The 26544-nt window shown below is 39.2% G+C and overlaps 1 protein-coding gene across 8 annotated transcripts in view; it reads left to right on the forward strand.

The window, feature by feature from the left end:
• The window catches only part of GIGYF2 (GRB10 interacting GYF protein 2), a 78682-nt gene that overhangs the window by 6194 nt on the left and 45944 nt on the right, over nt 1–26544 (forward strand). For 7 of the 8 annotated variants that reach the window (XM_080605056.1, XM_080605058.1, XM_080605062.1 and 4 more), the window contains exons 2-7: nt 6204–6282; nt 9024–9153; nt 11425–11520; nt 17100–17208; nt 24049–24160; nt 24778–24818. In XM_080605056.1, coding sequence (XP_080461182.1) covers nt 6242–6282; nt 9024–9153; nt 11425–11520; nt 17100–17208; nt 24049–24160; nt 24778–24818 — 529 coding nt within the window. In that variant the 5' untranslated portion in view covers nt 6204–6241. The remainder of the gene's footprint in view (nt 1–6203; nt 6283–9023; nt 9154–11424; nt 11521–17099; nt 17209–24048; nt 24161–24777; nt 24819–26544) is intronic. The other variant, XM_080605061.1, reaches the window with a different exon arrangement.

Raw genomic sequence — 26544 nt, forward strand, 5'->3', positions numbered from 1 at the left:
GATGGCTCAGACGTTATTCCTTTAGGGAAAACTTCTTGGCATGTGGGTAGATAGGGCTTGAAAAATTCACTCCCTTTATGAGGATAAAGACTCGGTAAGTCAGAAGGGACTACTGTGACTTGTCTGGCATCTTGTGTAATAAGAGTAATGGATTTTTTGATTAATTTTCTGCTTAAACTAGAACATACCTTTCAGAAAATCATCTGGTGTTGACCTGGAAACAGCTTACTCTGTTGGTTATCTCTGAGTTTCTTGCTTCAGTCCATTCTCTGGATAATCCTGGGTCTTCAGCCTTTTTTACTTGCATGATCATTCATAGACTGAGCAAGATATTTCTTAAATTGCACTTTAAGCTCAATAAATAGAGCTTAGATGTGTTTTTTCTTTTTTTCACTGTAAGGCGTATCTGTCATGTTCTGTCAATTTCTGAACACCTGGTTTATCAGCCTCCTTGCCTTATTGAAAATAGAACTGAAAGCAGTATTCTTCATTGCTCTGCATTTCCTTATTTCTTTATTCAGTGTTTTGTGTTAGCTTTTCTAGTCCATGTTGTATCATATGTTCCTTTTCAGCTGATCATTGTCATAAATCTCAGGTTGCTTAAGGACTTTGTTTTTCCAGAGTAGTCTTGCATCTGTTGTACATCACCTATGTTTTCTGCTCGTGAGTCTTTTGATTGGATGCTTGGCCCTATTAAGTGCAACCTGCTATACTGGACCAAGTAATTGAATAATTCATGATGGTTTTATTGATGATGTGTCATTTCCATTACCATACCCATTCTTGTCATCCCTGGGATTTAGAAGTAATGTGAGCCAATGCTACGAATTCCATGGAAGTTTAGGACAGCTACTTATATTTGTACTCTATCTGTATTTTGAGAATATTTTATGTTCTGAGATTAGTTTTTTTAGATTCTTTAAAAGAGGAGGTTGAAAGTCTTAAAAAAAAAAAAAAGTGGTGATTTGAGATTTATCAGGCAGTTCTGAATGACTTTGTCCTTTTTAGCAGTGTGCTTAATTGAGATGTCCTGCAGATGTTAAAATTTATTTCAGCTACTTGAGCAGTGAAATGTCTACTCTTAAAGTATATTCTGATTGAATATCTTCCGTAAATCCATGCTGGTTGGCCTTAATTCTGTCAGTGTCCTTTAATCAGTGTTGTCTGCTTTAGCTTATGATTAATATCTAACAGACTGATAGCGTAGCTACCTGAGTCATCCTGTTTACCACTGTGCTGAAACTTTAAAAGCTCGCTTGCATATGGCTCTGGATTTTCTTTGATTTATCAAGAGTTAGAGAAAATCAGCATTAATGCTCAGCTAATGTGCTTTTTTTTTTTTAACAGTTAATGGCACTGAAATTAGTTAGCCATAGTAGTGCCTGATGGATGCTTTCTATAGCTGCTTGCAAACATGAAGTTTTATCGTCTTGATGTAATGCCGCTGTTGTGTAGCGGAGCGCTGCTGTTAAATTCCTGTTCCATGTTTAAGGAAAACCCAGTTCCTTGCTCTTAAATCTGCTTCCATTAGACGTTCACTGTGTTCTTCGGGTCTCAAATGTTCTTAGTGAATTTCTTAGTTAAAGCTGTTTCAGACCTACAGTAGCAGCAGAACTACCTTGAAAGGGAAGGAAAGGATACTTAAGCATCTTAGATCAAACGGTTGGTGATGTCAGAATAAAATGGCTGGGTGCAGGAAGGATGCTAGTTGTATATGCTTTGCCAAAGTTTAGGTCTGCAAAGTTAATAACAGTAATTAAAAAAAAAAAAGACCAAGCAAGCAGCAGCCCCGATGGTATAAATTGCAGTGACAGCCTAAATCTAATTATTTTAACTGTAGGAGAGATGAGATGGGTAGACCTGAATGCAGTTGTTGCATAGCCTCAAACTTGGGATGCTAAGGCTGTTCATCTCCATTGAAGGCAGCAACGCACCCTGATGAGACAGGTTGCAGTGTAGTACAAAGTGGCCGAATTCTGAAATGGAGCTGTAGGAATTTAGCATTTCCCGAAAACCTTAACTCAGGCACGCCTGAGTAAGGGACAAGCCTTAAAATGACTGTTTTATGTAAAATCCAGAGGTTGTGCAAAGTCTGAAAAACATGGTAGTTCAAATATTTCAACATTTCTGAAAAGCAGCCTTTTGCCTAGATAGCTGTTAAATAGCTACATGTTTTAATAAAATAGAGCTCACGGCCAAAATGTGCCAGAATAGTTGTAAAACTGCCCTTGGATTTTCTAACTGAAATATTTTCTTATGCGTTTTAACACAAATCTATCTGATAGAATCAAGTTCAAACTTGTTTGAAGTAGATATTTGTGTAAGCTTCAGTAGATTTGTCAGATCCTAAGTAGAAAGCTTGAAAAAAAATAAAAAAAAAAAACAACAAACACAAGCTTGCTAAAATATTGTACCTAAAGCAAACCGATGAAATTACTGTTGCTGATAGCAACTTCGCTACCTATATGACCACCTGTTAATTGTGAGGGAAAGCCACTTAAAGGCTTAACATTATTGGATTACATTTTGTGTGCGCTCAGTGGATGGACTTCTGACTTCCAGAGCACTAAGCTGCTGACAAGGTAGAACCAATGTTTTTTCCTCTGGCCAGTCCAGGGTCGGTGATTTCTTTTTGCAGTCCTGTGTGCTGGTAGCCGGTCTGTGGCTGCAGTACCGCCCCAGGAAAACGTGGTCTCGGTACCAGTTTAGGAAGCAATTGCAGTTTATGATGTTTTTCCCAAAACTGCTGTGGAAAGCTGCAACTGTTGGTAGGGTTGCACTGGCATCTTGATCAAGGACTGACCCGATTTGAAGAAAATCTTGACCAAAAAGTTGTCCTTTGAAGCAGTGGTGGGAAACCCTCAGGTAGTATTCTTGCCCAGCCAGTGGTACTATTTGGATTTCATCCAAATGTGGCCTTGGTTTGTTGTTTAGACTTAAAACTCTCCCTGTATGTTCTTTGCCCATCTAAAAATTGTGGTTGTGTGGATTACTCAATCAGTAGCCATTAATTTGGAGAACGTCTTAATTTACAAAACTGTTGCAGTTCAAAAAGAGGTTATACCCTCATCAAATTATAGCAAGGACGAAGTATAATAGGTGTGTATACATATTTTGTAATTTGTCATCCTTGATGAATAAGGAGGCAGTGTAGATTTTTTTAAAAAAGACTCAAATTAACATTTTAATTATTATATTGAAGTTTAGATCCTAAGGAATTAACTAGACAAAGACCTGATAAATCCATGCCTTTTCGTTGGTCAAAATAGCTGAAAGTGAATAAAAGATCAGGTCCTGTGTTTCTTAGTCCCTCACCTTTTTTCTTGCTCCACCCTGACTCTTCCCTCTGTGTGAGCATCGTGTGGTCCATCCCAACTTGCCTTTCCGGTTAGGACAGCTTCTCCCTAACCTGCTGACTGCAGGTGCTCTGCAGTCCCTGTCAGAGGCTCCTCTCCACTTTGCCTTTTATGCTCACAGCTTTTGACTGCCACTTTGTGAACCAGTCGACAGCAGCAGCACACAGTTTTTGTTTTCCCTGTCTTCTCTGCTTTGACATGGCTCAGTGTGTTCTTCTTGGCATCTCAGCTTTCTTGAGTGTCATCTTGGCCCCCTCCTGGTGCCCTCCTCCCAAATCAGTATCTGTTTCCAGAGTGCTTCCTTCTCAAGAGTGCTGCTTTGCCTGTAATTTCTCTCCCATGCATGTCATGTGTGTGGGTAATACTGCCTATTAGAGTAAATTCACCTGTTATACCTCAAATCTTCTGCAGATGTGTTTTTTACTGTTTTTTTTCTCTTGTTCAACTACAATTTCATCCGCTTACAGATGTCTTGCTTTCAATTCAAGATTCATACAGGCATAATAACTTAAAGGGAGAAGGTAACTTACCTGAACATGACAGAGGGAAGACAGTGAAGCCACCACGCTTTGGTTCCCAAACTGAAGTTGTGGTGGTCAAAAAGACAAGGAAAACTATTTCGCAGCACAGTGGGATGAGACTAGCAGTCTTTGAGGAGTCTAATAGAGAAAGAAAGAAACTTCAGTTTTGAGGAAGGCTGAAGAGGGGTAGAGCCCAGGGGGTCCATAACCAGCAAACTGCTCTTAACCATTTTTTAGTTCTTTGTCCTTTTATCTGATGATTTTCAGCTGTATTTTCATCGCAGTTTAACATTCAGTGCTAGCCTATGTTGTACTACTGATGCTGCACTAACTTCAGTGTTAGGAGCTAATGATCTCAGCTTCTCTGGTGATCCACGTGGGTTGATCTTGAAGCTCCTCTTCTCCACGCTCCCCAGCAGAAGGATTACAGGCAGTGCAGGATGCGATGGGACGGATGTCCACTCAAGGCAGCAGTACACTACTGGCGGTTGTCAGGGGCTTCTCTCTTCCAACGTGCGTGTGATGGTTTGCTTGAACTGCCCGACAATGTTTTCACAGGTGCCTGTTGTGCATCTTCTTTAGGCACCTGACTTCACCTTTCAAGTTTGATTTGTAGAACTGATGAATGGATTTGTCTTCAATATCTTAATCAGTTTTGGCTGCTTTAAAACAAAAAAGGCGGATGAAAATAATCTCAAATTAGGCCTCTGAGACTAGCTGCATACTTTGATTTTAATCTGTATTACCTTCTGATGCATGAAGCAGTGATGATCCCATTTCGTTACGTAGAAGTATTGTGGATTTGTATATAAATTATATAGAGAGTATGGGGAAAAAAATAATATGGCATGTAGTAAAAAATACATGAGCCAAACATTGTTTGGTAGGTTTAAGCTGCAGGAAGTTTTGCAGTTATTTGTAACGTCTATGCCCAGAAGATCTGGTGAGGTCTGCCCAAGCATTTTGAGCATTTTTTTAGACTTTTTCTTAAATTTCAGGCTGTTAATTTTTAGGCTTTGTTTTAGTACAGTAACTTCAGTAGTACATACATTAGAAAAATGCTTACTTGAGTTTTCTCTCTTCTTCAGAAACTAATGTCCTTTCTGCTTTTATCTGCCCGTCTTTTTCTTTTCCATCACGTTTTCATGCAAAGTATAGACAAACTTAGCAAGCTCCTTATTTAGTCCTTAGGTCTATTAAGGAACAGAATTCTGATAGAGCAAAGCTCCCTCCCTGCCATCTGTCTTTATGGCTCTTGAAGTCTAATCAACCAGTTTCTGTAGGTAATGCTTCAAATCCTTTTTTCTTTTTTTTGAGAGGGGGGAGGGCAGCACTGCCTTCAGCAACAGTGAGTTTGATATTAAAAACAAAACAAAAACTTCCTCTTTGTGTTTTGCTGTTGCTGGAAGGAAAGAGGAGCTGTTGTTTTCTTACTGCAAAAGCCACTACTTCAGAACAATGTGGCTGGACTTGCTTCTCATAGAGAAAACCAGGTAGCTTTGGTCTCATCCCTTCCCATCCAGCATGGCTTTGTCTGCTGTTGTCCATATACTCCTGATATATAGGAACTTGAGCTGACCTTCGCTTAGGTACTTTGGGGACCTATCTAATAGGAATGAGAGTAACTGATGTCAAAAGTTGTGCATATTTTGCTTAATAAAGCTAAATAAATCTAAGAAAGTAAAAATACTATCATCTGCTTGCAGATTTCGGAGGTTGTCACAGCATTGGCTATACTCGATCTTTAGGAGGCATATTTTTCAAGAATGAACAGTGGAAACTTCTTGAATGCTCTGACACTCAACTGGCCAATCTTTCTTGCTTTAATTCTAGTGTTGTTTTTAATCCTCTTATTATTGTCAGGAAGCTGCAATTCTGTTAATTAAGCATTACTGCTCTTACAGAAGAGGATTATGCATCAAATTCTCCATGTTTGGTTGTCTTGTGATAATGACTGATTTGACAAGTGGCTGCTTGTACAAGTTGTTTCCTTGGACCCCACTGATCCAGTGACCTGTTTGAGCTGCTAAGAGGAATTTGAACCAAGAGATCTTGATGTAGTTGCTCCCATACTTGTAAATTAATCTGTGTTAGCTGGAACGGATTTCTTATTTAAAAAAAATAAAACCCATAGTGATTTTCTTCATTTTTTTGCGTGACCAGCCATATTTTTTATTGGAAAGAAATTTAGCTTTAGAATGCTTTGGGTTCGTAAAACCTTAAACATCATCTAATTCCAACCCACCTACCACGGGCTGGGCTCATTGGAGTATTTATGGAGGACTGTATTCATCTTGTTCTCATAGTAAACATTTTTATTTTTCAGGTTCATACTTTTAAGAAAGAGGAGTAGAACAAGAAACAATGGCAGCAGAAACTCAGACACTTAACTTTGGGCCTGAATGGTGAGTTTTTTCTGTTTTGTGGGACTCTGGAACCTTATCTTAATTTTTGAAGACTGTTACGGACTCCTGTTCTTTGGGACTGGGTAGATTATAAGACTGAATGGGATATAATGCTTTTGTTCCTTACTGCTTCAGTGCAGTCCTTGACCTGTTGCTGAAAGCAATATTGTAAAGTTAACCTTCGTTTTTAGAATTTGTTTTGTGTATGAAAAGAGTTTGTTATGGTTGTGCATACCATTCATGTTGCTACCAAGTACTGGGAGAGGAACCGTTTTCATGATCTCAGAGGAATACAAAGTGAGGAAGATAGCTTTCTTGTTGTTTGGTGTTCCCATGTGATACTTACTAATAGGGAAATTCGTACACTGTTGTCAGCAGATTGAATGCTGTATGTAAGCAAACTTTTTTCATAGAATGGCTTGGGTTGGAAGGGACCTTAAAGATCACCTAGTTCCAACCCCTAGTTCAGGTTGCCCAGGGCCTCGTTTAACCTGGTCTCGAATGCCTCCAGGGATGGGGCATCCACAGTTTCTTTGGGCAACCTGTTCCAGTGCCTCACCAGGCTCTGAGTGAAGAATTTCCTCCTAAAGTTCCCCTCTTTCCGTTTAATTCCCCCTTGTCCTGTCATTATTGGACTGAGCAAAAAAGTTTGTTTTTTATAAGACCCCTTTTAGTATTGAAAAGCTGCAGTAAGGGAATCCATGGCATTGTATAGAGATACTGATGTAGAAAGTTTTCCAGCTTGTCTGACATGTCTTGACTTTTGCTTAATAGTAACTGCACAGGTGTGGTAAGTTTTCAGTATTTGTTCCATTTTTAAAAACTGTTAATGACCTGAGATCGCAAACAAGAATTTTAGCTAGTGTGGTTTCTGAAGAGTAACTGATCCTTAGATGTATAAATGTGGGGAGTGGTTATAGGAAGTATAACTGCTGTGTAGCACATGGTAAGGCTATCACTGGAATAACATACTTCTGCTGACACATTTTGATAGGTAATTTACAAAAAAAAAGTGGGGTATGAAAAAGACATGATTTGTGGCTCAGAAAACAATGAGAGAGCTCAGTCTATTTTCTTGGATTGAAAGAAGGTTAAAGAATGATTTTATCACTATCTATAAATACACCCACTAGGCAGATAGCTTATGCTGAAGTGCTCTTCAGTGTAACAAACATGATTAGATTCATTGGTGGAAGGAAGCTAAAGTTATATTAAAAAAAAGGGGGGGGGGGTAACTTTTTTTTTAAAAAAAAAGGCACTTTAACAGTGATTTGATTGCTGTGTCATACTGAAGGACTTCGATCTCCATTTAGTTTGAAAAGCAGCTTATTTATGAAAGTATGTTACACTTCATTGTGCTTCTTGATTTTTACGATTTTATTCCATTACTCTTGTAAGATTTGTAATTCTTTTGGGCTGAGGTATACTCAGGTGGTATATTCATGTGTGCTGCTGTATCACTTCTTAATAGTGAAGCTCTAGGTCACATTTAATCTGGATTGGAGCTGAACATTACATTGATCCATCTAATCCTCTGAATAATGCCTCTTGAGGCATTTTTGATTTGGAAGTGACGTGTAAAGAAACTGCCACTGGGTGGCACCAAACAAAAAATCATATACTAGTTTGACTTGTAAATTATTTTCCTTTCTGTGCAGTCAAAAGGACGAAAACAAAACAAAAACAACCCCCAGAAAGCGTGCTTCAGTAATTAGGTGAAAGGTGGCCCTTGAATCAATATTTTAGATTGCTTTCCTTCCAAGAATTTTGAAATCGTTGGAAGTAGTTTCCATTGTTTTACTTGTTTAAAATGCATGTCAGAGGATAGCATAGAAAAATGGCCTACTTCTTTTTTCTTGACTTGCATCCTTTTGTAAAACGTTCTTCAGATTTGAAAATAGAAGGTGGTTGGCTAGCTGAGGAAATGATTGTATAGAATGAAACTAATCTATGGAGTGGGACTGATGTCATACAACTGTAAGATACTACCTGCAAGTGGTTGAGTAGCTTGCCTGTGTGACATGACGACAGACAAATACTGAATTTGGTCCTAAGTTAGCTTATTGCTTAAAATGTCTCAGAAGGGAAGTGTGGCTATGTTTACTACAGCTTTTATACTGAAACACGCAACTATGAGATATACACAGTGAGAAATGCTATTAATTTTTAATTCCTGCAAAAGGAGTTTGGAGTAGTAGTGAAGTCTAGAGACTGCAGTGACAGAGGAATGAACCTCACTGAAGTTTGCTGTCTTTTACTGTTTGTTAAATTTTACTAAATATCTAAATTTTTTCCTTAAAATAGATTGTTTCCTGCACTGTTCTTAGTGTGATAAGAATTATTCTTGTGAACTAGGAATCAAAAAAAAGCTGTTGTCAATATTTATCTATGGAAGATGCATTATAAAACTGATTTTTGTGCACCTAGTGTAAATAGTTAAGGGGTTCAGGGGTGTAGCTAGCTCACTACACAGCCAACATAGAGGAGTTCTCCAGGGGATGAATTGAATTTTTTGAAGAAGTGTTTGGGAATATTTTCTCTCTCTTTTGGCTGCAGGAAAAATGAGGGAATGCATTCTTGTTGAAGCAGTAAGTTTTTTGAAGCTAGACTAGTAAATGTTTGTGCTCTGCTTTCAGGATAGGATTTATTTTATGTCAAATCTCTAAATGTGCAGAGTATAATGGAGCTGAGGATGCATTCTTTTCAATTCAATTTTCACTGCTTTTTCTGCTTTATTTTAGGCTGCGAGCTTTGTCTAGTGGTGGGAGTGTGACATCCCCTCCTCTGTCTCCGGCTTTGCCAAAGTACAAACTAGCAGACTATCGCTATGGGAGAGAAGAAATGTTGGCACTTTTTCTAAAGGATAATAAGGTGAGCAGGAAGAGGAAGAAGGCCTGATGTGTGTATGTGCACAGACTTGTGATTAGGGATAGTTACTTGTATTTTGTGATTATGGACACAGAAATTGTGTATCCCTTGGCAAAGAACTGAAGAGGTCTGATTTTTTTGTGGGTGTGTGCTTGTTTGATCCAACTCTTAGTGCATTCATTATGTTTAATTCTTTTTGCCACTTCAGAATGGCAAATTCTTGTATACCCTGAAGAAAAAAAAGTCTTATTCAGATGTACTGCCACAGGTTGCTGAGGGTTAAAGTCTCTTTGCAGCCACTCAGATTGGCTTGTCTTGGTAGGTTTTCATTTAATATAGTTAAAATAGTTATTTGACTCACCATGAAATTCAGGCAATAAATCATACTAGCACCTTACCTAAAGAAAGTGGCAAGAGCCCCCACTTACCCTGACTTCAAGCAGTTTGATTTAGCAGGTAACCAGCCCAGTCAGCCGTCCTCAGGCTGTTCTTTTCTCTGGGACTCAAGTCACAAATACAGTCTAGCACGTGTAATATAAAATAAACAGCTTAAAAAGTCAAGAACTTGCATCTGGTGTAATTACAAATGAGGTTCTCCATGATACAGAAGTCATATTTCAGAGGGCATTTCAGGTAAATGAGTCATACATGCCACATTTGTAAACATTGGTTTGTTATGTAGATGGTGACAGAGATTGGTTTATTGTTGCAGCAGGCACATAGTGACTTGGAAGTCTGAATCTCTCCAAGAGCCTTATCCTCAAGTCAGGGAGGGATGGCAAGAAGTTGTTTCAGTTTGCGTCTTTGGCTTTGCACGTAGATGTGCATGCACACCTCCATGCTCTTCCCCTACCATGAATGTGCTGACATTCTCATACAGTGCTGGGGGCCCTGCTCTGCTTACACACAGATTCAAGGGCATTGAATGTCAAAGATTTTTCAGAAGCTGGTAAGTGTGTTACTGCTTAAAGCTGTGCTTTTACATACAGAATTATCGTGCTGTACTTTGATAAGTTGTGATTTAAACATTAATATTATGCTTGAATAAGTCAGTTTGTCAAATGTCATTGTTTCATGCAGAGTATATGTTATCAGATGATACTCAGACCTCTACAGTTAAAACTGATTCAAAACAACTTATTAATACGCTCTTTTACTGGAAGCTCACCAATGGTTATCAATAGTCCAAAAGGTTATTTCTTCCACATGCCTGTGTGCCAGAAGGGCGTTATTAGAGTGTGGCATGCTTTTCTAACAGAAAATTTGGATGTCTTTTGATGTGTTTCTATGGCGTTGAGTGGTTCTAGTTATTGAGACTGAAAGGATTCCTGATAAAGTTTGTAGTCAGCTACTAGATCCACTGTTTTTAAGCCTAAGCTGTGACTTGTACTCTAATTTTTTTCACTGTCATCAGCATTTGTTGCTGGCTGAATATTAGGAGATGTTGCATCTCTGATTAAAAGAAAATATGATTGAAAGCAGACTTTTGCTAGTATGTACCCAAATGGAAAAAAAAATCCCAAAACACTGGGTTGCTTTGCTTCAACTAAAATTGTCCTAAGTCCGTAAGGGCTACTCTAGTATTGTGAACTAGGTATTCTTGAAGCAGAGTTCTCTGTTGGTATAACTAGAGTTTGCTTTGCACTGATGGTAGCTTCTCATCCACATGCTTAGGCTCACAACTATTCATGGACCTGCCATCAAAAGAATTAGGGTTCAAATTTATTTTGATTTAAATAATGATCAGTGTTCTTTGCTTAATAAATCTGTACCTATAGTTTCATTTTACTGTTTTTTCACTCTCCTTGTTGGTTAAATTAGAAATACTGTCTTTCAATCAAATACAACCTCTGTGCTATATATGGTAGCTCTGTTAATCTACTGAGATAAAAGTCTGGATATAAATGTGCACTGCGTTTAGAAAAGCAACACTTTTCTCTGTTAAACAGATGAAATTTCACTTGGTTCAGATTTAAATTGAATTGATGTACAATTTGAAATTCTGTTGTATATGATCTTGTTGCTGTGGATATTTCAGTCGTAGGTGGTGGGTGCTTTGTTATTTTGTCTATACATTTTTTTAATGGGGAAGTAATTTTCTAGTGGAGTTGCACCCACTCCAGTTCTGTTACTGAAAGTACTGGTGTACTGGGTAGATGGAGAGAGAGTTGACAGTGATATACACAAGTATTTTTATACTGTATGTGGCATCATCCCTGAAATGAAAGTATCTGGGTATTTCAAGTAACTGTCTATTATTTGCTTTTCATATAGATACCTTCAGACCTTCTGGATAAGGAGTTTCTGCCTATTTTACAAGAAGAGCCCCTGCCACCACTGGCACTTGTACCTTTTACAGAAGAAGAACAGGTTTGTATCCTTACAGAGAGTTAATGTTTTGGTTTTTTAATATGTAGATTGTCATTAGTGTAAAAGCAAAATGATGAGTGTGCCTTTGTTGAAAAACCATAAAATTAGTTTTAACCCCAGATTTGAGATTGGTAGACTTCAGTCAGGGAAAGGGATTCTGAAAGCGGTCTGTGTTGGCATAGCATCTAAATTATAGTCATACTCAATGATTATCTTAAATGTGAACAAATATTTTTCATAAAGTGTTCTGTTGATGTCAGAACAATTCATTACATCTAGGATCATCTGAGAAGTATTATGTTTTTTTAAGTACACAGCATTTTGGTAAGTGAAACTTTCTCTACAGTTTTGGAGCCACTTTCTCTGAAGGATCTAAATTCTGAAACTTAGTTTTTGGTATTAGGGGAAAGAGTTGAAGTTTTTGCCTATTAAGCACCTTCTTAAGAAATGTGAACTACATATGTGAGCATCTTGTTTGGTTTCTATAGTTATAATAATTAGTTGGTGAACAAGATAAGAGTGAGAACAGGTAGTCCACGACAAGACTGCGTTTCAACGATGGCTGGTCTAAGTAGTTTGAAAGCCCTTACTTTCAAGCCAATTCCTAGCAAGGAAAACTGTCTACCGTCCCCTATCTAAGTGCCTCTGATTTTTGACTCTGAATTGATTCCTTCTTTATGGCTTTCAGAAATTCTGGTTGTGCAGTTGCTTTCTGGTTTGTCATTTCTTTACAGTTTAGTTTTCTTACTTCAAAATTCTGTGGCTTGTGGTTGTTGTGGTTTTCAAATAACAGAAATCTAGGTGCTGTTACTGACTTGCGCAATTGGATTTTTAGCAGGGAGTTGGGGAATGATGGTATTAGTTTCTTAAGATTTCAGAGCATCCTTATTCCTTTGTCCCATGCTGCTCTGTATTCCTGAATTTTTCATCATCTTTGTGACTTGGAGTTCTGGCATATCCTCTTTACCTCTTCTGGAATTCCCTCTTCAGAGTTGGTTTATAGTTCTCTTCTGTTTAGTGTATCATCCTCTGACATAGGGTGCTAATAGTTCAGCTTTTAATCAGCAGCCATGTTTAAGTTCTTGCGAATACACAATAGGCATTTCATGTCATAACTGTAGTCTTAAAAAGCAGCTGAGTTTGAGGAGATGCTTTTAAGGGAAATCTTAGCCCAGCTCCCATTCTCCAATGGGAACAGGAGGAATTCAGGCAGTGAGCCCAGGAAATGGTCATCCACATATAGAGTAGCACACCATACTGACCCTTCGTGTTAAATAACTTTGGACATTTTTTTTTTTGCTGGTGGATAGTGGATTCCTTTGGACAGTGAACTACAAGCCTCTTATGGTCAAAGGGGATGTTGACTTTTTCTGGTAATTGTCAAGATAGTATTCAAGAGGGATAATCAAGTGTAAGTCTGTGGTATTGAACGTGTGCTGAGTAGCCTCTTGGTACAGATGGAGGTGACAGGTGCTTCTGAGCTTCAGGGATAAGATCTTAGAATCATGTCATAAATGGTTTGGGTTGGAAGGGACCTTAAAGACTACCTAGTTCCAACCCCCTGCCATGGACAGGGACACCTTCCACCAGCCCGGGTTGCCCAGGCCCCATCCAGCCTGGCCTCAAGCACTTCCAGGAGTGGGGCATCCACAACTTCTCTGGGCAACCTGTTTGAGGGCCTTAGTACCCTCAGAATTAGCTATTAAGAAGAAATGCTTTATTGAAATGTACCCTTTTAGTTTAAAGCTGTTAATTACTCCTTGTCTTATCACTACACTGCCTGTGAAATTTAAGTGTAGTCGGATACTTGTGACCAAAGTATCCCCCATTAAATTATCAAGTTACACTTTGGACAGAATCACAGAACAGATAAAAAGGACCAGTGGGAAGCAACTTCCTTGGTGTAGTGGTTTTACTTCAATGGGCAGCTGAGTTCCACCATGGCTGCTCTCTGACTCCCCCTCCTCAAAGGGAAAGGGGGAGAAAATACGATGCAAAGGGTTCAAGGGTTGAGATAAGGACAGGGAGATTGCTCAACAATTATGGTGACGGGCAAAACAGACTGGGAGTAGGGAGATAGTAAGATTTGTTGCCTATTAGTAACAAACTAGAGAAGTGAGAAATGCAAGAAACCAAAAATGCCTTCCCCTCCATGCGCCCTCTTCCCCCCCGAGCGATATAGGGGAATGGGGTTTGTGGTCAGTCTATGGCACGTTGTCTTCACTGTTCCTTCTCGGTCACTCTCTGCCCCTGCTCCATATGGGGTCCCTCTCACGGGATGCCGTCCTTCCCAAAAGGATCCTGCGTGGGCTTCCCACAGGCAGCAGCTCTTCAAGAACTGCTGCAGTATGGGTCCGTACCATGGGATCCAACCCTCAGGAGCACACTGCTCCAGCCTGGGTCCCCCATGGGCAGTAGCTCCCCAAAGACCCCCTGCTCCTGCGTGGTCCCCTCTCCACTGGCTGCAGGTCCGGCCCGGGGCCTGCTCCAGCAGGGGTCCTCCATCAGTGCAGGTCCACCTGCTCCACCAGGGACTCTGCCACGGGCAGCAGCGTGGAACCCTGCTCCACTGTGGTACTCCATGGGCTGCAGGGGAACAGCCTGCTTCACCATGATCCTCACCACAGGCCACAGGGGACTTCTGCTCTGGCGCCTGGAGCACCTCTCCCCCTCTTCCTTCACTGACCTTGGTGCCTGCAAGGCTGTTTCTCACTCCTCTCTCTCCCAGCTGCTGTTTTGGCAGCATTTTTTCCCGTCTTAAATCTGCTCTCACAGAGGCACAAACAACACTGCCTGTTGGCGTGGCTCTGGCCAGCAGCAGGGCCCTTATCTAATATGGGGCAGCTTCTGGATTCTTCTCATAGAAGCCACCCCTATGGCCCCCTGCTACCAAAACCTTGCCACATAAACCCACTACACCTGGTGATGAGGATGGTGAGCTAACAGAATCCAACTGATTCACCTTTTATTGAGTTTTAGTGTATGAGATGATAGGTTTGCCTGAGCTCTGTTTCCAAGGAACCTGTCTTTTGAAGGTAAGAAAGTTTTTGCAGGTTGCTTTTACAGGGGTTTCTGAGGTTTCCATCACTGATCACTGGCAATAAGCAGCATATGGCCCTTTTTTTTTCATGTTCCTGTTTGTATTAGGAAGGAATTCAGTTGTCTTAATCTGAGAATTTGCTTGTGGAGTAAGGGAGTTTCAAGTGCTTGCTAAATATCATGGAGTTGTTTTTTTTTGTGTAAATGGGTTATGTTCCTGATGTCTGTTTCTTGGAACATCCTCCATTTACTAATAAAGAATGAATTGAGCCTGTGTTTGAGGGTAACTTCGCCCTTTGGTGTGCATTGTCAGGGATGGACACTCTCTGTGTAATATTACTCATCAGCAGAAGGGTTTTCTTTTTTTGGCTTTGCTTTTTTATGTTACTTACTGTGATCTTGCTATGTCAAATATTGTTAGGGACTTTATGAATATTGCATTTTCACCACAGCAAGCCACATGCAGAGGGTTGGGGAGAACTTGCTCAGAGTTCAGGCAGAGAAAAAAAGCGAATTTAAAATCTTGTTTTATTGGAAAAATAAGGCATTGGAAAAACCAAGCAAGCTCTTATGCAAAACAGTGAATCTGATCAATAGCTTACAGTTTTATCTGTAGTAAAATAACAGATGTAAACTGTAGGTGTGGTGTATGCTTTAGATGAGTAGAAACTTCCACAATACAGTTATAGCTGGATCAACTGTCAAAACTCATCTAGGTCTGAGTGAAAGACAGAAAATTGCTCGTCTTAAACATCCAAGTTGATCTGTGTTTGTATTGGCATCCAGATTTTCATGTCAAAAAAATACAAGATAATTAGAGATGAATGCAGAAGAAAATTAGATCGTTACTTATAAAAACAGTGCTTAGTCGTGATTGTAAGTAATGATTTTTAAATGATGTTAAAAGAAAATTTGAATTCTTCGTTTTTGAAGAACTGACAATGTGTACAAATGGCAGTTTGAGCAGTCTTCTGATCTGTGTGTTTTTTAAATCAAGAGAAATGGTGGTATCCTGTTTTCCTGTCTTCATTATCAGCTACTCAGCTTACTGGCTCTTGTAAGCAAAGGACTTTCCTGAATGGTGTCTCCCCTATTGCTCTCTTTACTTTGAGGTCAAGAATTTTGTTTAGCTGCCCAATGTGCTTTGAGGGATGGCGTCTCCTCATTGAAGCCCACAGCTGGCATGTGTTGCTTTTAATAACTTAATCTGTACTAATGTACAAAATAGTTCACGAGTGTTCAGGGCTTTAAAAAGCAAACACATGGGAACAACAAACCAACAGTAGGTGTTTTTTTTTTCAAATTCAGTTGCTTCACAAAAAAAGCAGAAGTATCTGCAGCAGGAAAGGTGATGCTTTGTGTGGAGGCAAATTGAGGTGCTTCATTTTGACTTATGTTGGAATGATTGCTTTAAATTTTAAGAGACAGTATATCTGACTTGATTTTTCCTAACTGGAGACTGACCCTGCTGTTTTGCTATGCATAGTTGGATTTTTTTTCCTCAAATCTACTTAGCTACCAACTCTCTCTTGAAGGAAGATCTACTCTGTAGAAAGAACATACCAAGCAGTTAGACCTGTTTCTGAAATAGGTTAAAATTCTTTCAGGTTCCTGTTGGCTTTGATGTTACCTATTTAGATTTTAAAGAGAATCTAATTGCTTGTCTCATTATTCTTTGAAGATCTTCAAAGTCATAATAATTAAGATGAGTTCATGTAAGCAGTTTGCCTCTTCTGAGTTCTGTCAAGGAGCCACAGGAAACTGGGATCCTTTGTATGTTACTTAAAGCTTGTGTTTAGAAAGTGTGTGAATTCAGGTTTGCTTGTAAATGTTTCTTGAGCGTGCTTTCTGGCTGTTTTCCAACTACTTGTGCTCAGAGAATGGGGTCAGATTTGGTTAAAATTATCCATTCTTTGTTGAAAGGACTTTTTCTTCAGCTATTACTTACACGAAGTTGATTTTCACTTGTGTTCATTGTTTTACTAAAATAAGCATCACTTAAGTTTCACAAGCCTTAAATACATTTAGTTTTCCCCAAAACAGGTTACTCTTGTGATACATTTAGAAGGGGGGAAAAAAAAGGACTTATTTCTACAAAAGGGAAATAGAAGCAGTAAATACAATTTTATTCAAGTCTGTTGCTCTGTGCATGTTACTGTTTTGCTTTAGAGGGGAATTTAGAATTGGTATTAATGCTGGCAAGTATCAGTCACTCTTTGCATCTGAATGGCAGTGCATAAAGCTACTGATGTTCTGATCAGCCTAATTATCCAGTAAAGCAGTAGATGTTCACTTGCTACCTTTAGAGCATGGAAATTTCAGGTAAGTAACTTGGAAGAACTAATATTGGTGAAGATCCTTTTGTGGACTGCTGCTGCTGCTAATGGCTCCAAGGAATCCTTTTCCTTGTCAATATTAGCCAGTTGTAGAGTGTGTAATAAATGAAAGGAAAGCAGAGCTGGTATTGAGCTAAATTTGTGTAATGGTAAGTTTTCTTTTTTTAATAGAACCTCACCTTGGCTCTTTCTTCTTCTTGGCAGAGAAATTTCTCGATGTCTGTAAACAGTGCCGCAGTCCTGCGATTGACGGGACGTGGAGGAGGAACGGTGGTAGGGGCTCCTCGAGGTCGAAGTTCCTCTAGAGGTCGAGGTGAGCTGTTAGTGGAGTGTGCTGCAATGTATGTAGGTGATGCAGGTTAAAGCTTCTGAAAGATGTTAGATGAAGCTTAATAATAGCCAGTTTCTCGTGCCCATTTTTCTTCCCTTAAGACTTTAACATCATCATATTGGAAGGGATTCAAAGAATCAATATATTTAGTGATGGTTCTGCATACCACCTTAATGAGTGGTAGCTGTTATGTGTCTTCATCAAATTGGGTGTGGAAAGCAAAAGGAAAGGAAGTTTTGAGAAGGAATAGGAAATGATTTGGTTCAGAACGGTTAGAAATAACTTTAATAAAGGTATAAAACCAATTTGTAGGGGAAGGAGAGAAGAATCTATAAATCTAGTTAAAACATTAAGATTGAAGTAGGTGCTGTTCAATGTTCTAAATAGTCACTTTTGTCTATTAATACCCAAGAATAAACGAGAAGGTAATGGAAAGACCTAATTTAATTTGTTCGGGAGAAATTTGTCTTAGTGCATGGCTATAGTCAATGTCTAAGCCTGGATGGCTTCAAATGTTTGCAAGTGAATTGAGAAAATGTCTTCAAGCAGTAAAGCAGTATCGCTAGATTCAAAACAAAACGTTAAACTTAGAATTTATCTTGGCAGTTCACTTTCAATGTGTGTACTGCTGTGAACACTATTCTGTTTTTTTATGTACGAATGTGATGAGTTACATCTAGAATACTAGAAGCTACTAGCTTGAAAAATACTAGGAGTGATCAGTCATGTAACCTCTGTCCTTACAGGTGCTTAAATAAGATTTCTTCTGTGGTCCTTTCTAACTTAATTTTAAAGATCCCTAACTGGTGATATTCTCAGTAACATCTTCAGACATCTTTCATATGTAATTTAAATGCTTGACCGAAATTTTGCTTTGACTTGATTTTTTTCTCTCATTTATGTTCTCACAGCTTAATCATGCTTCCTTCTTGGTTTTGTAGATTGTTGTGTCCCTTCTCATGGCTGTTTCTCAGCCAAGGCATATACATCTAAGCTTCTAGGAAGCTGTTTCTTGATGCCCTATTGCTTTGCCTTCTTTATTTATCACCAGCTTTGTCCAAATGCTATGGGCTTTCTTTTTTAAAAAAAAAAAAAAAAGAAAAAAAAGAGGGGGGATATGTGCGCATATGTAGATGTGGGAGTAAACTCTTATCTGTGCTTTGTTATATTTCTGTTCTATATTTGAAAGCTTGCTTTTTTTGCTGCATCTTAAATGTGGAAATTGCACTGTTACTGTCCATGGTTAGCTCTCCTTAGGAATACGTATTTAGCTATTTTTCTCTAAATGCTTTAAGGCTTAATTCTGCAAATGAAGTGAACACTTTAAAATTTGGTGATTTGAGATCATCTGACCACTAGTGTGCTCTCTAGTTTCAAGTTTATTAGGACGTTATGTTGCCTAACTCCCTTTTTTTCTTTTGTCCAATTTTTTTTTCTTTCATTTCTTTACCATTAACCATGAATGTTATCCTTACACAGTGAGCAGTGGATTTTTTAGTTGCTCTTACTAGTTTCAATGAGGTCACAAGGTTAAATGTGGCAGAATATGACTCCTAATCCAGCAATTCCATTACTTAAATGTATTTGTGTGGAGGGAATTTTGTTTGGCGATAGTTTGATTCATTACACTTCTGTGGACAAAACTTAAAATTTATGCAATATTGTTAGGGCTGTTTGAAAGCCTCTACTGCATATATATGGATGCTTTCATACTTATTTAAGAGATGTTTAATGTTGTATCAGGAACTCTGATGCAGAAGTTTTCTCACTTTTGCTTTCAACCTCACTTCATCTTTTTGTTCATTTTACGATTCTTTACATGCTGTGCTAGTTAGGCTACTCTGCCATTCTTATCTTCTGCTGAGCTGTAGAGGACATGTTTCTCCACCTTAGCTCATTCTTTTTCCATTCTTGATACAGTTTGAAATAAATTACGGAGCTTTTCCACTTCCCTTGGTCCTCATTGCAACTCTTTGTTCACTCTTCCCATAGACAATTAGCCTTGGGATTTAGGCATGATGAGTCTTCCCAAGTTTCTCCATCTCAGTGAACGTATCAGGGTTTCTGCTGGGACAGAATTTTACATTCATAATAATTTCACACATAATGTTATTCTATTTGAGAACTTTGTAACAGTTACTTGTGAAATACTCAGCCAAGGCCTAATGATAAGTAACCTGTAGAAGTAACGTGTGGCTTGCAAATAGCAAGCTTTAAATGCAGTTGTTTTGTCAAGCTACAATGAAAACGACTTGGATTTTTTTTCAGAGCTTGTTCACTGAATGAATTGCCTCACTTAAGAGTTGGAAAACATTTTTCTTTATTGCCATACAAAATTGTCTGGATTCTAAAGGTGATCTGGTACTTTTAATGCACTTTGCATCATCGTATGCAACAAAGCTGTTGCTGATGGAATTTCCGCTTCAGCTTTACCAAAACAAGGTTACTGTCTTGAAATGACTTGCACAACTGTAACTTGAAGGAGGAACTAGCACGTACAACTAGAATTAAGTTTGCTCACTGAGGCACAAATCACAGACTTGTTACAGTGTTTGGGAGAGGGAGTTCCTGACAAAGATGGGGGGGGGGGGGGGGGGGGGGGGGGGGGAACACAAAAACTTCTGTCAGAAGTTCTTGTTACAACTCTTAAGTGTGACTTCACTTACTGCCATTTAATGCTACAACATACCACTCGGTAAATACCTTCTCCATAGTCATCCCCTGTCTTCGTGACAGTGGTTGCATCTAGCTGATGTGAAGATGATTACTGTGTGGCAGGCAGTTTGATTTTTGTTTAATGTTTTTGACCGTACACTGAATTACAGCTTGGTGTTACTGTTGAAACAATCTGCAGTCTTGAACTTCCATTGGTAATACAGCGTGTCTGGTGTTGAGACACAAATCCCAAGCTCTTGATTCAGTTCTGAAATTGTATTCTCCAAAGAAAGCCAAGCACTTGCACGCGACCTTGTTCCTAATTGACTTGTTTGCCTGGGAGCTCCCCCGTGGTGTGCAGTTAAGCCCATGCTTTGTGTTGGTGGGACTGGAATGTCAGTATTCATGAATAAGAGCCTCAGATAAGGAGGGATTTAAGTAGTCCCAGGAATGGGCTGCAGGCTTACAGCCACCTTGTTTTGCAGCTGTTCTTCTTTTTGGTAAAGACCGTTACGAAGGGTGCTTTGCTTCCGTTAGAGTTCTGTCCCCTCTCATCTCCTTTCCCCTTTATAATCTGTCCTTACTGTTTTTTTCAAAAGCATGCAAATGGTGCCAAAGAGGAAACTTCTCACTTATACCTAAACAGCTACAATCGATCAACAACTATCCTGCTCTTCCTGAATAATATAACTCTGGTAGTAGATGCTGAACTCCAGTTGTCCAATGATTTTAAGAACGTGCTTGTTGCATTGCTTTTTCATAATGACAGTTAGAATGACTGTACTGCTTCTTGCCCTTTTGCTTTTGTCTTGTATGTTTTCCTTGAATTCAGACCTGTCTGGTTTTTGGGTTATCTATTTCTGCCTATTATGATCACAATATCCAGTGGATTGAGGTCCTCATTCTGAGGTTTTAAAGGAATTACTGAAGTCGAAATGATACAACTGCTTTATTCAGCTCTTGTTGGAAGGATTTATTGACGTTTATTGAGTTTATTCAATATTTTCTGTTCAACATCTACATTCAAAAGGTCTGCTCCCCCTATTCCAGACATCTTTTTGGAAGTGGCATGGCATTTAAAATAAGCACGTGGTTCTAGATTTATTAGCCACAAACAAAAAAGGCACAGAGTGGCAAACAGTGTGCTTATGTGTGGTTTCATCCTCACTGCTGGCTTCATATTTTTTGTTCTGATATCAGTATTACATGTCCTAGTGTGCGCTTTCTGGTCGGTCGTCTACTTAGTCTACTTGCTGAGCAACTGACTTTATCAACACAGTTCTCTTCAGCTAGCTACCTCCTGTAGCCTGGCAGAATCTGTTTCAGTACAGCGTGGCTCTCATGCAGTGGTCTAGTTGGCTTCTGCTGTAGGTACACGTGTGCCTGGCTGCACACCTGGGCAGTGTCCCCGCAAGAGAGCAGTGGCGGTGGGTGGCAACCCAGCCAGGACAGAGGTGGCTTCAGCAGGTACTGCCCAGTACTGTGTGGTGTCAGTACCACTGCTCCATAGACTTAAAGTGAGTTGCTGAGATCATTTGGTTTTGTTTGGATTTTTTTCAAAGTTTTCTTTTAATTCCAACCGTTTTGGTGGCTGGTTGAGCACAGCTGAAATACTGTTGAACCTTGTCATAGGTGGAGAGGGGTAAGCAGGCTGTTGTTTCATGTACCTGCAAAGCTGGTATCTGTTGTCCTGCTGTTAAAACAACTCTGATGCTTTTCTTTCCCTTATACAAGGCATTTGCCTTGGTTTGCTAGCCTTCTGCCTGCTAGTTGTGTGTCTGGTATTAGTAATCGGCGTGCATTCAGACGTAAGGGGAGCACTACAAATGTTGCTGTCCTTCACTGTGAGAACAGAAAAGGACATCTGCTTTTGTAGGGAAAGCGCATGCGACTTCGACTTCCACTACCTCGAAGAGATGAGTTGAGTCTGTCTTAATTCTGTTTTGGCTCGGACCGCCTGGGTCTTTCTCTTGTGAGCTATTTTCACTTCATTATTTTATGTGAGAGGGAGGAAGAGAGCTTTTCTGTAGTGAGGAAACTAGACAAAGGTGCCATTGCAAGAGGTGATTAAAACTCCTTTGGCTTTTTATATGTGGAGAGTCACAGGATCTTAGGGGACCCATCGTGCCTTAACTGAATAAACACTGTGCTTCTCTTGGTGTTATATCACATCTTTGCTGCTTCTTGACTTTGCACTCATCTTTATTGTCAACCTTGTAGTATCAGACTACCCATAGTGAAGGTATTTGTTTATAGTACAGCCACTGGTCTGATGCTAATTTATTCTCTTGTCTTGAGTGCTCAGTTGGCTCCTCTGCATCCACCTGAGTTTACACAGAACAGCATTGCTCAGTCAGGGAGGGCTTCATTTTACTCCATAATTGTCTCTTGTAACATCCAAAAGCAGGTGACTTGACAAGAGATTATGGTTGCATAAAAATACAAAAATGAAATATTACAGAAATGCTCACCTTCCAGACATAGGCAACTCAGTGCATTTCCTGAGCCAGATGTAGTCTCTGTGTTTAGTTAACATTAGGATATTTCTTTCATAAATTTTGTCCAGTCTCTATCTGGGTTTGTCAACTTGAAGCATCCCTAAAACCCTGTGGTAAAGAAGTTCGCATCTGTGACGAAGAGCTCCACCACTGAACTGCGTTGCTGGTGTTAGGAAACCTAATAGTTTTGTTCAAAGAGGATGTTTAAAACCCCCTTTCTGAAGCAGAAGGAAGAATTTGAGACTAATTTTATTTGGCTTCCCCATATCTGAGCATCTATTTTTTTCTCTTGCTATCTGGGAGGAAACTTTTTGCAAGAGGTTTTGTATAGAGTAGTAGTGACATTGTTGCAGCTGTCTTAATGATTTCCATTTCAAAATATTTTTAGAGCCTCATTTTGGAAAAAAAAAGAGGATTAAATTCCTTGTATCCTGGAGTCTTTAGATTTCAGATTAAGCAGCTTGTTAACATTACTTTCTTTAGAAGACTACAGAGATTGGAGTCTGTTCTCAAGATATTTATTTTCTGCTTCATTTGGTCATTCTGTCTTGTCTTACTCCTCCAGATACTGGGCCTGGTTTCTCAATCATCCTTAGAGGTGTTTGTTTTCTTTAAGCCTGGAAGTGTGAAAGGATTGAGGTTTGTGATAGTTTTACAGACAAGAATTCTATTTATCAGGTGCTTTTTAGGCTTTTGGACTAGGCTGTATAGGGGCTGCATGTATATGTAGGCAAGAAATTATCGTGACAACTAGCTGATTGATTTGTTTCACTTTTTTTTCTTTCCATTGGATCCTTGAAATGGTAAGTCAGCTGACTTGAAAAACAAACAAAAAAATTTCTCATTTCTTCTGCTGTAGCAGTCTGTAGAGCAGTGCCTGTAATCTTTTGTAGATTTGAAAACTTCACCACAGCCAGTAATCTAACCCATGCTGGAAGTTACCTTGAAGCTCTGGGGATATGTGGGTGTCGTTTTTCTTTTTTTTTTTTAACTAAACACTGAAGATGTGCTTCAAGATGCTTTACACTTGAGGATACATCTGTAACTTTTTGTCTTGAGGCTTGATAATTGATAGCCACCTACAGAGAATCACTTCTTCAAAAAGTGAGGACGCAAATATTTATTCTGTAGCTATTGGGGTTCTTCGTGTTGTCTTGCTATACCCATCCTGTGATTCTTCTTTTCTTCCCACTGCTCCTGGGGAAGATTTCTGCAGGGAATCACTGGAAATGAAGAGTGGCGAAGCTTCCTTCTCCCTTGTTAGCCTTGATAGTAGTAGTCATGAGTACATCTGCAACATAGCACCCTTATACTGGATGCTGCTGGTAAAAGCTGTCTGATTTTTGTTTGTAAAGTACACGTGTGTGGATGTTGCGTGAACAACGCATCCTTGTTTCTGTTGGGTAAGTACATGCTCTGTCTTTTTCTGCATAGCATTTATTACAGAATTGTTTGCCTGTTCAGTCTGGTCTTGTGCTTCTTGATAAGAGTTTTTGTATAAGACTCGTTCTTGAGTCTATTCATTTTTTTCCCTTTTACCTCAGATGATTTTACTAGGGGCTTACGACTGCAAGATTAGTTCACAGGGATACCAGGAAAGGGCATCCTACCAGACTTTCTCAACTTCTATTACTATTTGTTCAAACAGTTGTGTTTTTTGTCTTTTCAGGCAGAGGCCGAGGAGAAAGCGGTTTCTACCAAAGAAGTTTTGATGAAGTGGAGGGTGGATTTGGGCGAGGAGGGGGCAGGGAAATGCACAGATCACAGAGTTGGGAGGAAAGGTAACAGAAAACTCTAGACCTTAAAGTTCTGTATATACATCTTTTTAGCTTCCATTTCTGCCTTTTGACTTAAAAATATTTTAGGAAAGGTGCTCAGGCATACCTGTGAGTGGAGCATCTGAATTTCTAAGGTGGAGCCAATATAGTAATGTTTCCAGAAACTTAGGAGCAATTAAAGAGCAGTTTTGCAAAGTATTTCTCTATCAGTTCTCTATCAGTTTCCTGGGAAGAAAAAACTGCTTAGAGAATATACATTATGGGAGCTAAAATGGAAGTCAGTAACCTGTGGGGTGAATATGTGGATTTCTGAAGGATTCACTTCATTTTTTTCATCTTGACACTGTTCTGCTGATGATATTTAAGGCCACGCTTCATAACATATTTGCCAATGAATACATGTGTATTGGTGTTCCTGAAAAGTTCAGTTGTCATTTGGATCTTTAAAGATACTGTCCACCAAGATTTGACTTAAAAAAATAAATAAATAAAAAACAAGCCCCACTACCAAGCCAAAAAAAAAAACACACACAAAAAACAACAACTAAAAAACACCTCACACCTAAAATGAATGGAGTAGTTCTCAAACCTCATTTGAAACTTTTATTCTGCCTTTCTAGGGGAGACAGACGCTTTGAAAAACCAGGGCGAAAAGATCCAGGTATGGTTTTGTTACTGTATGTGCAGAAAATGGGAGGGAGGAGCAGGGGCATGTTTTGGGGAAGGGACCTGTATGTACATAAACCTTTCTTAACTGTTTCAGGTGTATCCCTGATAGAGGGTTCGTGATACTGTGCTGCTTTACTCTGAATGTGTTTTCAGCTTTGCTTTTTTCTGTCTTGTTTTCACTGTTAGAGATCTTCATATTTTAGGGAAGAAATCTGCTGCAACTAGGTTCTGTTTATTCAACTAAGGTGTGGTGTCTGTAGTTGGAATTAAACTCCTGTATGTTGGAGAAGAGCCTTTATTGATTGATGGGCACTCTGTGTGAATTTGTCTTTTAAACACAACTTTTAAGTGTTCCTGGCCTATGCTGTTTTGGTACTGAGAACTTCTGGACAGTGTGAACCTGTTAATTTTTGAATGCTTGCTGGTGTGTGGTAGATCCTAATGGCGATGTGTTGAGGTTCCCATGCTTATGCAATGAATGCCTGTCAAATTAAAGTTGTCACACAAGTCCTCTGTTCATTTAAATTGTTTCCCCCTCTCACCCAGTAAAGGTGAGAGAGTGCACCAAGAAGTGTACCTGCCATGTTTCTTATTCTATTTCTTGGCCACATTTAGACAGAATACTGGGTAATTAATTTTGACCCAGTGTATCTGCTGGAGTATTCACCTGAACTTGAGTTGTCTGGGAGATGAAACATATCCAAGCAGGTAAAAATCTATACTTGGTGAGTGGTAAGAAGGAAGTTCTCTGTCAACTGAATATAGCACAAGTGCACCGACTTATGTTTTGTGGGGTCATGCATTGGTGGTTCTCTGGTATGATTTTGTCTTTGTGGTTTGTTTACACGTGCATGTACTGCAGCTGTGCTTAGTGAGAAGTCTTGTACTACTGAAAGCTTGCTAATGGCCTTGGCTTTTTACTGCCCGGAGGGTCTTTTGGGCTTTGCTGAAGAAGTCCTGGCTAAACAGCTTCTGTAGTGAATGTGTTGGTAAAGCATAGGTCAGGAAAGATGGTAGCAGGTTGTGTTTTAAGACAAAAGAGATTCGATTGCAATTAGAAGTTGATAGGAATGTGTTTTAATTCCTGATCAGCAGTCTTTTTTTTTTTTTTGTTGGAAGAATATTTTTTTATTACGTTAATCTTCTAGATGATCATGGTGGCCCATGCTTTAGGTGTCTTATTACCATGTTTGCTTTCAAAGCCATCTGAATTTTCTCTCCATGTATATGTTGATTTTTGATAATTTTAAAGAATGCTTTTATTTTTCTGCTTTTTCAAATTGAAAAACAAAGATGATGCTAGTTTTCCTCATCCTTTGTTTTACTTAAAAGAAGTTAATCTTAAAGATAACATGAGATTGCTCTGAGATTTCCTTTTTTCTTTTACTGCCAGTTGTGAAATTCGTCTTTTTAGTGCGTATTTATATTCAGAGATCTTTTGGGGAGGAAAAAGGAAAAGTGGGGGGGATAGGGAGGGGTAGGTACTGCTGAGACTTCAGGACTACATTTTTTTTTAATGAGAGGCAAATGTAGAAACAGCAGAAATATCTACCATAGTAGATTTAGTTTCATTTATTTAGCCCCTTCCTGCTCATGTGATAAACACTTTCAGATCCATACTAAACAATGCACCACATTTATGATTAAGACTGTGATGAAAATATTGCCTGTCACTTCAGGATGAGATGCACCTCTCAACTGAAATTGAGAACTTCCAA

This window comes from Anser brachyrhynchus, assembly GCF_964034855.1.
Source record: "Anser brachyrhynchus genome assembly, chromosome: 9".
Taxonomy (NCBI): domain Eukaryota; kingdom Metazoa; phylum Chordata; class Aves; order Anseriformes; family Anatidae; genus Anser; species Anser brachyrhynchus.